The sequence below is a fragment of the Ruditapes philippinarum genome, unplaced genomic scaffold, assembly GCF_026571515.1.
Source record: "Ruditapes philippinarum isolate M1 unplaced genomic scaffold, ASM2657151v2 ctg322_1_1_1_1, whole genome shotgun sequence".
In the NCBI taxonomy this organism is placed as follows: domain Eukaryota; kingdom Metazoa; phylum Mollusca; class Bivalvia; order Venerida; family Veneridae; genus Ruditapes; species Ruditapes philippinarum.
The window spans coordinates 132,185-146,893 of NW_026857303.1; the positions used below are offsets into that span (position 1 = coordinate 132,185).

Genomic DNA, 14,709 nt, shown 5'->3' on the forward strand with positions numbered 1-14,709 from the left:
TTTGACTTTTATATATCATTTATTCTATCCATGTTTCTAAATAGCTAAACATGACATAAATTAACAAAATATATGTTATAAGCACCATCGTGAACATTTGAAAAAAAATGTTTACATGTCAAATATACAAGTTTTTAAATAAAAATAGCAGATAAGAAATTTGAACCTCAACAGACGGCATGTACTTTCATCACAAATGTCAGAATATCAGAGGGAAGAAAAATAAACGTTTAGTTCTTGTTAGCAACTCATCTATAAGTAAGTAGGTATGTTTCTTTAATTTAACATAGATAAAAGAAAATGGTTTTTCGTATTCCATTTATTATTTAACAACATGTTAAAGAATCTAATTTTAAAGTTTAAACCATTCCTTATTTCTTGTTTGGCATCTTGAGATCTTTTTTTGCAAAAATGTATTTTTATTATAAAATAAAAAGTGTGAGAGTCAGACGAAAGTTATTTATTACATTTTTGACATGTTCTATGTAGCCACCTTTTTATTGAACACAATACACTAATAAAGAAATGACTTACAAATACATTTCACTATATAATTTATACTATATCAGTCCTGCTGTTTATATTGAAATTTACATTGATTTATTAAAAAAAACACATTCATTTTAAACATATAAAATTAAATTTTTATTGCAAATCAATACTTGCTTGATATCAAAATATCAGCAATTTAAGCGTTGATCTTGATCTTTCAGAGAATAAAAACACCTAACCAACAGCTATCTACGCCTATAAATTCTATCGCAAAAGAAGTTCTAAATAAGTTATTTGCAACAATATATTTTCATGAAAACAATGAGTGTTTATTATCTACGACTGGTCTCGAATTTTTTCTGCTGAATTTGGTAAATATGGATGATATCTGAGGGTCGGTTTATGATGAAGACCATGAGATCCGAGTGCTCCTTTTAGTAATTGACTACGTAACAAAAGTTCATGGTTGTACAATGACTGAGACGCAAGCATTTGACCGTACATTGATGAAAACATTGAGACATCCGCCGGAAGTGACGTTGGGATTGACGTTGGGAATGATGGATAATTTGCTGACGATACAGCAACCGGAAGCGTTGTTGGAAGTGTTCTCCACGCAGAAGCGAAACCCTCTGCCAAAACTGAAAGATTAAAATGAGAAAAATGTAACAATGTGTTTTGCAGTGATAAACAGGCTGATAAAATAACTGATACAGTAATCTTACAGATTCGCTTTCATCATGTAAGATTAATCGAATAGCACTTTGTGCTCCATATTGTAGCGTTTACTCTGAGATATTCGACACCAGGTACCCGCCGGTTGTAGGAAAGATGTTTTCATTTATCATTATTGTTGGCCTCCTTAACGCAAGTGTTGACTACACGCTACTATTGTACCCGTCGCTAAATTGTAAGATCTTATTTCATATATTAACCGCCTCTTTGACAAGATAATGTCTGCTCATGACTATTGGTGTAATTTTAAACCGATAGAGGGCGCTTAATGACCTAAATGACCTTTAAAATGCCTTTGGAAAAGATGGCAGCCGAAGGAATTTTCAAGCTCCTTGTCACTTTAAAGACATTATCCAGAAATAAATATATCAACAATAGGTATAAATTAGAAATAACAAACAGTAATAGTAGCTCTCAAAGAGTTTTTATGTGATTTAATTCATAAGGGTTTGTGAAAGCAGAATAATGTTTCAAGAAAACAACATTAAGATTTGATGTTAACATTAAGTCATAAAATAATAATTGATTATGAGCAAACATAACATTGGTGCGATGAATGTCTGTCCGAAAATGAGTTTTATGAATATTTACCTTTTTGTCTTTCTTGGGGTGAAAGTCGGAGTGGATCTGCCATTTCGGGGTCACCGTATGACCTTAAAGGAGTTCTTGGGTACCCGTGAGATTGCAACATTCCCTCTATACCAGTACTGTAATGATATAAAAAAAATATACATGACAATATTGAAATATATACATAAACTACAAATTATATAGCTAAATTGTTATGTATTAACTTTCATTTTAATAATCTGAGTGAAAAAAATTAAATGTGTTCATTACTTCTTGACAGGTACGCTTAAATGCCATCTCGGCTTATTTAACATATAAAAATTGTGACAAAATATAGTATTTCCGAATGTAATTGGTCAATCTGTATATAACAAAACGTGTTAAATTGTCTAGTATTATGGCATTTCGTGTGGCATGCATTATTCAATACACCTTGTCTTAAGATTGATAACACATGCGGCGATTACTTAGCGTGATTTAAGGTATTTTGTAAATATTGTGTTTCAATCGAAGTCGCCATTGCCTTAAGTCGATGTCAAGTAGTTATGTATCGCGGAGGGAGAATATCTTTATATTAATGATATGTCAAGTGAGTAATACTGTATGATAAATGTACAAAAAACCTTGAAATGTAAATAAAATGGATAGGTGTCTTGTTGAATATGGAGTTATTTACTGACATGGTGGTGTGGAAATTGTACACCAGGCCTGGGCAAACAATCGCCTCGCGTCTATAATAGCAGCCTGACACTCTCCGAAGGTGACTCTTTCGACCGCCCAGTGAAATTTATCCGTACATGGATGGATGGGTTATAGCTTGGCATTTGCGATTGTCACGGTATTATATGTAACATAGACACCGTTAAGAAGAGCTGACACCTGCTATTTTTGCCGATGTGTAATTTGTACTTACTTTTCAAACTCAGAAAGCCGTGTTGAGTCTCTAAAGCCTTTTGCGAATGGATTGCTGTCAATTTTCAACTTCGTGATCTGCAAAGGTAAAATAATATCTCGATAATGTACTTATTGCATGACGAGCCTCGCTTTCGAATCATGGAAGACTAGGTGAGAAATTGTATACAGATTACAGCATAAGACCACACAAGAGATGTATCAAAAATAATACAGAAGCCAAGAAACTGTTTATGTAGACAGATAGGCGGGGGTAGCCAGATGACCCCGGACCAGGGTTAATATGACTTGATTCTGCTGGATTCGAAGCCGACTAGGCATGAAAAGTCTTATCAAAATTATATTCGGAATGCTTCACATAACATCGATTGTAAGTCGTTAATGTGATGTCTGTTTCATTAGCGGGGGAAAAGGTTAGTTTCGCGAGTTAAAATCAGAAGTAGATTCAGTGTCTGGTGTTGGTGCCAGATTTATGTCAACTGTTGATTTACGCCTAAGGTTCAAGTGTATGTAACATTTAATGTTTTAAAAAGTGTTGCATCTCTCACAATCTGTTCAGATAAACCGTCTCTAGTCAATTTATATTGTAAATAATCTAGATTTGATACCAAGAAAACGAATGATTTCGTCTTTGTATTGTCAGGAAATGCTTTTGCGTATCCAGTTAATTTAAGCAACTTGAATTTTCTAAAGAATGTTTGTGAAATCTTAACGAAAAAATTTTGGTAACAATATTACAGAAACAAATTTTGGTATCAAAGTAAAATTTTAAAAATACTATTTTTCAATGTTAGCAGACGTTGTTTTTAAACAAGAAAATAATTAACTATATATTTACCAGTTGATTTTGGTATGCTGTCACAGCAATGAAAATAGTCTCTGTAAACACGAATGTTTTGTGTTCTTCCTCATCTAATGAAGGGGGTGGGACTTTCGTTCCTTCTGACAACTTCACTATGTGGATTCTAGGTTGGTATTTATGCATTGAATTCAAAACGATCTGTAAAACAAAGTGAAAAAATATTAAGATAGAAAATATTTTAAGCATTTTGGATTGGAAATAATAACGTAAATAACATCTACAAAATTTACTCTAAAAGATATAATATTAATCTAAAATATTCCTTATTATCAGAAAAAAAAGAAGAAATTGATAGATCATTGTCTTAGCAAACAGTATAAAAAAGTAAAACACGCAAATATTTTTTAAGATTTACGAACCTGTCCACTTTTATCTTGTGTATTATTGGTTAGTTTCAGCTTCTCAAACGATACCGTCTGCTTCATGAGTTGTTCTCCCGTGAATGCTCCGTCCGGGTGCATACACAGACGGCGTGGGGGTGGAGGGTCGGCCTTGCCTGCAACCAACCAGGAGGATCTGTGATAAGCATATCTGTATCGTTTCTTATCCAAAGGTACAATGTCCATCAACACGGCGTAACGAGCAGTGGATTCGAGTCCAGTAAATGATACTCTCACTGTTGGAAACATCCGTCTGAAAGCAAAACAGGGAGAGACATTTTAATACATGTATGATTTATAACACTAATATTAATCAATAATTAAACACGTATTTTCTCAATAATCCTTAATTGCGCACTGTAATTTTCAATTAGTTTTGACGTTTGCATATCTCATGTTTTCATTGGCCATCAATTTGTGCAAATATGATATCCCAAAATGACCTCTCTGACCTCCGCAATACGGTCCATCGGCGTTTTCAATATTAATCACTAAATCATAGGCTCGTGTCGTCTGCAGCGAAGGTGCTGCTCCCTTAATATATTTGCACTTGGAGCGAGAGCGTCCCTAGTCCATAAATCAAATTAACTTCCGTTTTCTTTAAGGGCTTGAATTTCTACTGACACCAGAACATTTCACATAAGTCTATAATTATCAGTATGGTTTATGTTGAGATATAATACGGGGTATTTAGTTTTATATTTCAACATTACCGTTCTGTTTTTCTTAATGTAAATGAAATGAAAGTACTGCGTATCGCCTTTTTTTCATAAATTTACAAAACATAAAGTATAAAGTAATACGTTATAGGGAGAAATGAAAAATAATTATCGGTATTGTTATTTCTAATTATTATTTCTCAATTTCTCAGCTTTACGTGTATTTTAAAGCTAGTGTGACTTGTCGTCAGATGATATCAAATAATGAATTATTATTCTAATATATAAACATTTTCGAAAGTGTTTTCTTAAATTCAAGAACATTCTTATATGTTATTCTGCCATGCCTTAATCTTAGTACATTAGTATTTACTGTGACTAGTTATCAACACGCACCACACATTTACTTGTATAAAGTATAGCTCGTTTTAATGTTTTAACTGTCTGAATTTTCTACTTAATTCAGAAGGTATGTATATATTCACCAGTTCAAATTTTAAAGGTCCATTCATCTTGCGCAACGTGTATTTTTATTTCGTAATGGTACGGTTAAGGTTTTGAAAGCTGTATTGTGGAATAAAAGTCTAATCAACCCCGCATATCCATTACTTTCAGCAGTTAGATGTATAATTAAACCGACATTAAAATATTTAGAGCTGATTTGATGAGTTTTCTTCACACATATTTCCTGTTATCGCAGTTTTCAAGCTCGTAAATGATCCGTGCGTAAAAGAAGTGTTTATTTCTTTTGATTTTAAATAAATAAACTCGCGTGACGCAACTCACATTTTTAGTTTTTCGAGTGAAATTAAAGCCCCCATCGTTGAATGATCGGTCGCTGAAATTACAGGGTTCGTTTTGTGTTCGTGAAGAGTAACGTTGCGTGTTAAACTATAATTCATCCAAAGATATGTAACTTAGACTTTCAACTGATGAAAATGACTTTTCCTCGCGCAGTAAGGGAAATAAAACAAGTCATCAAATTATAATCCCGAAAAAGTAGTGCACTGACAAATACGCAAAAAAAGAGAATAAGATTGTACACTATATAGGCGCAAGTAAAATTAGTTAATATCAATTTATATAATAAAAAAGGATACTATTATATATTTGTTTTAATCTATAAGACGTTCATCATGTAGTTTATTAAAGATTGTAGTGAATTAAAACACCTTCCCGGGTACCAATCAATATCCGAATTTATATCTTCTTCTTGATTACATTACATATTAACTTGAAACCATGAGTCATCGGACAAAACTGTATAATATGGATTAATTCATCAAGATATTTACATGTATACAAAGATCCCACACAAATAAAAAGACAATGTATTTTGGTATGACTCACACCTCGAGTTACCCAGAGTGTCATTTTTGAGGTTCATTCATTCAAAAAAACTTACAATCAAAACCTCGAGATTTACAACTATAACGTTTCAACAACTGACATGTTTTATTAACTAAATCTCTAATCCACTAGTTTGATTTTAACCGCAGAAGAAAGATTTCAATTTTTGATAACCACATAAGGTTTCTTCATGATGAATGGTAAGGTTAATAGTAGTTGATAGTCTGTATTGTGTACATTTTAAAGCCTAATAATTGTGTCATTTAGTTATCTCTCATCGTGTTGACGGCCGCTACAAACACTGTAATTGACCGAACTTTGGCTATTTCATCTGAATAAACTTTTTTTTCGGAACGCTAGGAAGAAATTGCGGTCATTGTACCAAGGTTGACCATCTGGCTGCTTTATATACTTAAGTTTGAACGCAAGTATGTTAAGAAAGAACTATTCAACAGTTATTTTGACAGTAAGAGAACATTGCAATATGTTTGTGCGAGAAAATCGTGCATTCTGTGATGCAGGTGTCAAATGCGCATATTGTACTTCAGTTTAGCACGGTGCGATACTGCATTTATTGAACATCTCCAAAATGATATCGTATTATCAAAATTAACAGAAACGTGTAAAGATTGAGGTAATAACGCTACTTATAGACAGACTGCTATTCTTTGAGTATATTTTATAAGCATTAGACCGAATTATAAAGTCAAGCGTCGAACTTGATTTGAAATAAAGAAACATTCTCACGATTATGTCGTATCACTCATGCTCAGCGTTCCTTGTATCATATTATATATATGCACTGCATTAACTTAAGATGTATGCAAGCTGTCTCTTCTAGAATGATTATAACGTTTTATATCAATTACTTGCAGATAACAGATATATTCTAATTCTAATATATTATCTTAATTAAATTGAAAATTATCTCGTGTAATTTTAGGAATACCCTGCAAAGTTTTTAAAATTCTCGATCGCGATAAGCACGGAATTTTCAAATAATTCAAACATTAATACACATTTTATTAGATGCGAATTAGCCCCATTTTGCATCCCGCTATATAAATATTAGCCTTTTCTATCAGAAAACTTGTTAGATTTAACAGCTATCGAGTTTCTTAATGTCAAATTCTTTCCTTCGGCCAGCGAAATTATCGAGTTGTGTTATCAAATTCCTATAAACACATCACAATGATTGATTTACAGCCCTTTCAAAACTACGTCTTTATCAGCAAAGTACAAAATACCTTGAAAAGAATCGATGATTAAATAATGAAAGCTGATCAGTTTTCGCCAAGGGGTACTACAAGGCGATATCTTGACACCTTTCCACTTCAACATCTTCATTTCAACTGCACCGAAACACGACTTGATACGAAAGTATTTTGACTAAAGACATCTACATTTATGAGAAATGTTCCCCAAGGTGTGAAATTCTAAACTTCCTATCTGTTAAATTCTATGTAAACGTCGCATGACACAATATTGTTACAAAAGTTATTTGATAAAATCTTAAATAGAATTTATGTCAAAAAGAACAAATAAACAAACAAGAAATAAAAGTCTTACATAAACATTACGGAGCATCCTCCACCCTACCCCAACTAACTCATAAATAAGCTAACAGGAAACCTCGCAAGCAAACTTTACAGACATTGGATAAAGGAAAACGCGTGTGCAAGTATTGAAACAAAATATATAAACCGTACACAAATAATTTGCCATTATTAGCACGAAATTCAAATAAAAATACGAAAAATAATCAGTTCTATTTCTTAACAAGTAAACAAAGTATCAACACATAAAATGAAATAAAAAATATCTTCAAAGAAATTTTCGCGATTGGAATATTTAGTCACACGTCTTGCCGGCAGCGTTATATTTATTGTCAGGCACGTTTGCGACTTCATAACGAGTATGTTTTGTATAGTTTCTCACATTTCAAACTCGTACATTGTAACCCTTTCCCTTTTGTCTTTTGCTTAATTTGCATATATACATTTATTCAAATGCGGCGGTGCTTTACTTTGTTTTCTCCTCATTAAAATCAATCGCCCAAGTTAACCTCTCCAGTGAATAATGAGTGTTGTTCACACAAGTTCACCTTCACTGTTCCGCCATTAATTTCGTGGGTCGTTATAGTTCTAACAGAAACCAGACCAGTAAAAGACGTAATGTTTCTTTTGGAAGACATGTAAATATTGTGTTGTCCTTCCAACGCTCTCCAAAATTTAATTTGACGTTAAGTTTTTATCATTTTAAAATCTATCAAGTAATTGTAGCAGTATTTTAACACCTGGGCTTTAGTTAAAAACTTGCATGGTAGACTTATATATCATTTTTTGTTTGCTAAATGTAACCCCATACTTAACAATTCTCTTCAAGTTATTGATGATTAACCTTGGTTTCTTTTTTGTTTGGAAACTAAAATATGAAGCGTTTGGAATGGTTAGATATCGTGATACTGAAGAATTAAACACATGGTCATGTTATTTAACAGTGCATTTTAGAGCAATGGGGTGGGTTATATCAATTAAAAAGAAACAATGATCATTGAAAAGCAATGAACGAATTACCACAAATTACGGGTTTCAAAAACTAACACATTATTCGATGACTAATTTAAATTGACGAAGCACCTGTCTTAACACTGCTTTGATTTCTTAAATTTATATGGCATTTTATGTTTTGTTTTGTTTTTTTCGGTGTTTTTCTTCTTCTTTTTCTTCTTCGCCAAATTAAAATTAATTTGAACAAATCAAAGATTAAGTTGAACAGATAAGTCACAGCTGCATCTACTTCTTGGTGACGGAATTGCTTTAAAAATGATTTTAAAATGATTTTTTTAATGATTCACGACTGATGTAACATTTGTACACATTGCAATAATATTTCATTATTTTATTGAAAATAATAAAGGATTTACATTATTCCACTATTTAAACCCCTTACCCTTTCAATAAATATATCTTGTACATATTTTATGATAGTGAATTTGAACAATACAAGGGTTGCGCTTATTTGTTAGTTAAAAATATAAAACGTTATGTCAATCCTCATTTTTTCCCTTTTATATATTACATGCGAATAATTAAGATTTTATTTTAATTAGTTTATGGTCTAGTTTCAATCTGAATATTTTATTTCACTTTCTTTATTTTCTTTATTTAAATCAAGAAAGAAACAATCCCTAAACATTGTTCATTTCTGAAAAACATATCGCATTTCTGTGAACATATCGACTTGAATAACGGAAATAGTTCCTTTAAAAGAAACCGTTTAATTATTGCAGACAGCGCGCTATTTTCTTCCCATTTTCTTTCAAAGTGGTTAAAGCTTTACGAGATATTTTTTTGTAAATTCTTATATTTGTAAGAAATGATATGATTGTCTACATCTAAAATTTCTATATATGACTGATTATTTTTTTTTATTCAACATGATAAAACTCTTACCTGCCGCTTTTTGTAATTATCATCTCAGTTCCGAGCTCACTGAACTTTTCCCATAATTCTCTCGTCTCAAGTTTGCATTTAACGGCGATTAGGGAGTCGGGACACGCAACGACGGGGCTGGGCGTTCGTACGGGTGAGAAAGCGCCCGAGTCGTTTGGTGAGACGCACTCATCCCGGACTGAATCTGTATCTCTGACAGAGTCCGATTCTGAGTCGCTTACTGTAAATAAAAATAATATTGTTTGAGCAAGATTCCTATGTACGAATTTATAATGTACGAGTAATTAAATAGTATTTAAATAAATATTAGAAAATATTAATACTGCAAGTGATGAGGGTTACGGGAAATTCAGAGTACCTTTGCATTTCTAAATGCGTAGAAACGGATAAATCATTGAAAAATTTATTATTTTTATTACAAATATTAACTAGATAATACAGTTTAAACTGTTTAATGTTACAATAAATCGTACATTATTTTTCAATAAACAGATGAGACTATGGTCTGTATGTTTTTTTCTCAAAGAAAGTGAATATTTATATTTTATATGTCATAATAAATCTAAACAAATATAGCAAAAAGGATAGTTTATATCTGGTTACAAGCCTTGCTTAAATATATATATTTATAAAAAGAATGTATTTGTCTTTCGTTCCTTTACTTTAATCAATTATCATTTATTCGGCATCTTTTTACAAGCTAAACTTATCTTTATATTTTAATAGAATAATCATTATATCACTTAATTAAATCACGATAAAATTTAAACAAATATTTATTTTCTTTATTCATAAACAAATCGGTGATGATTACAAAGCAATAAAACTTATCGATTTACATGATTTTTGACGGTTTAATTACCCTTTGAACATGCCGCTGTATTTATATTTCAAGTTAGTAATTGCTTTTAGGCAAAAAATATAGAAAGATTAATATCAAAATACATGTTTACTGTTGATATTTTTTTTCAAATCATTATTTATGATTTTAATCTATTTTTTCTTCTTTTCTATTTTTATGAGGTTTGTTAATAAATTATTTTCAGTTTGTAAGTAATAAAGAAAAAAACATGATAGCGTTAGATATATTCTTACATGATTTCATATACAGTTTCTTCTATTAGATATTAAAAGTCTATAAAAATTAGGAAAAATGAACATTCCTATGAGAAAATGAATTTACAAACAAAATGTACAAAATGATCAGGCGCTTTTTTAAAGAGAAATTAAAATGTGTCTGTTTACAGTAAAATAATGAGTTTAATATTTTAATAATACATTTTGTTTCTTCAAAGCAATATTCATATATTCATACAAGTATACAATAAATATTAAAGTAATATATTAAATTCATAGCTTTATATTTTACATAATCCCCAGCATGCGTTAGTTGCTTCTTAATTGAAATTTGCATTACTCTTCTATTAAAATTATCATTGAAATTTTCATTCCAATGTTTGCTTATGTCAGCAGAATCTCCTGCAGATTTGCATCAGAAATAAGTCACTTTGAAAAAAGCGATTTAAAAGTAGAAATATACTTACTAGACGGTGATACATTATCCGCCGATCTTTTCAATGGTTGTTCACCAATTATTGCGGCGATGGAGAAAGCCGACGCTTTTGTAGACATTTTCAAACCCGTCGGCGAAGAGTTCCTTTCGATTTCGTCTTGGATCATTTTTATTTAAATTTACAATTGCACTATGTTTTAAAACAATAAACACAACAGTTAAATGTCAGTCTTAAAAGTATTATTTCCGTCGGGTTTCGCTTTTGTCTCCCTGCGCGTAGTTAACTAAGCGATATATTCCTGCACATGCAAGTGAGTTGCTGTTTTGGAGAAACTTAATCGATTCTGACAGTCCAACATTGATTTCATTACACTCTTCACACTCAAACAAGATTTTATTTTCATGGAATGAGACATTAACAACTTTGCCCATTATTTTGTAATCCTATAGAGCCTGTGTGTAGAATAGCGGCTGCCGAACATCAGATGTAACGTGAGCTTCTATTGGTTAATCGCCCACAGAGCGGAGTGATATTACAAATGGTGGGCGGGCTCAGTTTTATCGACCAATCGCATAATTAGATTATAAACGTCTTATCTGAGCGAAGAATCGACAAATGTCTTCAATCATTTCGCTGCCGCTGCAATAGCTCTAATTAGAAAATGTGTTTCAAAAAAAATATTTCATTGGGGGTAAGGGGTTAGACAACTTAAAATGCCATAGCAGTTACACCAGGCGATGATAAAATAGTGTTTTTATAATATTGTAGCATATCTCCGATCTCATGAATTTGCTGAAATTATCGAAAAAAGATCATTGCCTTTTTAATATCATTGTGAAATAAACTTCAAAGATGTATCGCTCACTTATAATGAATATGTTTATTTTGTTCTTAATTAATTGTGAATTCGCAAAAACATAATTACTGAGGCTAACAGATATAGGTTCTTTGACTCGCTGCCAGTGTATTTGGTGGGGTCTCTTTAGTACTATGGGTGGGGTCTTGAAGTGCGTCTGAAAGAAAACAGAAATGGCGATAAAATACTTTAGAAAAGCAGACGTGAATTGTAGCAGAATGAAAGATACAAACGTAAATTTTGCGGAACAAATTGATGCAAATTAAGACTGTATGCATTTCAACTAGAGAAAATATTTGACTGCCCCACAAGTTGTTTCTATATATTTATTGGCATTTTCAGTCTTGCAAACAAATTGTGTATATATGTTGTCCTGCGTTGCACTTTGATTTACGTAATGTATACGTCATCAAGTGATTTCTGACATTAACCAAAAAATCTAAAAACACTTCCAAACAATGTGGAATAGCTGAAGAGTAGATCTGTGATTTTCAAATGTTGTCCCAAAAATAGCAAGTAAAGCTTCTATAAGTTTTTTTTGCTCTTCAAAATAATATGGCGTTGAAGGTTTATTTGAGAAACTATGCAGTTGCTATTATATTAATGCTAACGTAAAGTGACAAAAAATCTTTTTTTTTAAGAAATGTAGCTTTACGTTTGCTTATCATTGTTGTTGAAACCTTGAATTAATATAAAATAGTTGACTTGTGAATATTTCATAGATGTCTCCGTCCCTCAAGTTAGTTTCGAATTTGAATTCAACCAGCACAATGACGGATTGGTCAGTACTATATTACAACAAACAAACACTTTATCATCTACTGCTTAAAAGTACATTTATCAAATCTATACAGTTGTTTCCGAAACATATCGTGCTTTTGCTGATTAAACAGAACAAATAAATAGCCTCAATTTTGTTACATTCTTCAATCTTAGTTACAAATTTCAACAACCGACAATTAAACGAAATCGTATTTTTGCGCACGTTTAAAATACTGCTTTGTTTTCTTTTATCTTTTAAGATCTGAGGTTACGTCCCATTCAATGTTATCGTTGATTCTAAAATTTGATAAAAATCACCGTTTTGTATTTTTGAAAGATAATTGCACCTCTAAGATGTTTAAGGATCGAGTTAAGTTGTTACATTTAGGACAGGTGACTCAACGTTACGCAGTTCTATCTAATTAAATGAATCTCGCACGGCAGTTGAATTCTTTTTGAAAATAAATAAACCGGTAATTAATTTAGGTTTTTATCTATTTAATCTTCGTTATTGTACTATAGGAATTTATGGGTTTTTATATATATAAATGTACATATTGTTAAACAATATATATAAGATTTGTGGGATATTTTTGATTTTTTTAAAGCTGGGGTTTCAGTGACTAATGAATTAATGTTAAAAATGTACCAAAATAAAGAAAAAAGACCAGTTGATAGTGATGTAGAGCTTTCTCATGCTAAATGTGAATATAGTTTTGCAGTGACTAAATCATCATTCATACAGAAATAAAAAAAATAAAAGTAAGTTTTCATACACAAAATAGAAACAAATAAGTAATGAAAAAAGTTCCCAAATGTTTTTACAAAAAAACATCATAGTGATCCCTCGGAAGCATTAATTATAACAAAATTACATGAATAATGCAGACTCGGTTTTTGATTGGGTCTTCACATGAGGAATAATGAATAAGTGCAACATTCCTAACACACCTAGCACCGGCTTGAGCGGTACTCAATTCTCAACAAAATCCGCGCACTTTAATTATAACATATCAATTTAGTCCAAAAATCGGAAAGTGGGAGGGTTTAATAACCAACAACGTATTTAATTCCATTCTTTAGAGTATGCATTTTAAATTCTTTAGCGTTTTAGGAAACATATACTTATCTAGGAAATTTAATGTTAACTACAATATATAGAATCTGTAACCATAACAACGACGAGTTCACTTCCTAAGTAAAGTAACCTATAAAAGTAGTAAAATAGATGTTTTCTTCGTGCATATTCACGAAACGTACGATACAAACAGTAATATAAATTGACTCGTTTCCAACAGTTGCTCGTTCTCTCTCTAAACTTTTGTTGGCATACGTTATATTCATGGGAGATACGGCAACTGTAAATTAACGTCTGAATATTATGTTGGAAATATATAATTTGCGAGATGCATGCTGCCCTGTAAGTTTTCCAATTTGTTGTTTTAAAAATGTGGAAATTAGTCTATTTCTAATGTTGTGTAAATTAACCGTTACATCAGACAATCTGTAAAAAATCCAGTCGCTTATTTCATTCCAGAAATTAATAATGTCTGCTTTAGACAATTAATAAGGCATATTTTTGTTTAAGAATATACAGTCTCTTCTTAAAAAGATAAGTAAAATACTGGTGAATTGTGTTTTATAACCACGTATTTTGCAGATATAGTAATTGGTTTATTAAAATGGGTTTTCATTAGACAAATTTATCGCCTCTTCAGTTCAAACACAATTGTTTTACTTCAATTTTATGAAAGCATGATGCTTTTTTTAAACCATTTTTTAAGAATAAATCGGTTTGGGTGTCATGATGGTAGCCCACGTAGGGCTCTTACCACAGTGCGTAAGTTAAGAGGCAGACACCTTAGCACTTTGTTCAACTGTTCCCGTTTGATCGTTGAAGCTACACAATCATGATTTTAATGCTAAAGGAGTATACATGTAATATGCATCTGACCATTTCTCTACAATGAAAGGTACTGTTCTAAAATTGTCTGCATATACACATTTAGATTACCTTCACAATTCTTAATATGTTTTGAAGATGAAATACGAAAAATAACTATTTCAATATACTTTAACGGTGTGTGTTTGTTTATGTGCGTGAGTGCGTGCGCTCCTAATTCAAAATGTTTACAATATAAAGAAAAATTACAACAAGTGAA

General features: G+C 31.5%; 1 protein-coding gene across 1 annotated transcript; it reads right to left on the reverse strand.

Annotated features, from left to right (window-relative positions):
* LOC132749319 (T-box transcription factor TBX20-like) lies at positions 1–11,422 on the reverse strand. The gene is made up of 7 exons (XM_060739045.1): positions 10,960–11,422; positions 9,416–9,635; positions 3,931–4,204; positions 3,548–3,709; positions 2,711–2,787; positions 1,819–1,934; positions 1–1,133 (listed from the first exon to the last, which is right to left on the reverse strand). Exons 1-7 carry the CDS (start codon positions 11,093–11,095, stop codon positions 829–831), a joined length of 1,290 nt encoding a protein of 429 aa, XP_060595028.1. The 5' UTR covers positions 11,096–11,422; the 3' UTR covers positions 1–828.
* Positions 11,423–14,709: the final 3,287 nt, after the last annotated feature.

What these genes read in the sequence shown, in the direction of transcription:
- LOC132749319 (XM_060739045.1), bottom strand. Translation starts at nt 11,095, where the DNA reads ATGATCCAAGACGAAATCGAAAGGAACTCTTCGCCGACGGGTTTGAAA. An exon ending in CAGCATACCAAAATCAACTG is followed by an intron (nt 2,788 to 3,547) that starts GTAAATATATAG and finishes TTACCTTTGCAG; the next exon opens with ATCACGAAGTTGAAAATTGA. An exon ending in CGGCTTTCTGAGTTTGAAAA is followed by an intron (nt 1,935 to 2,710) that starts GTAAGTACAAAT and finishes ATATCATTACAG; the next exon opens with TACTGGTATAGAGGGAATGT.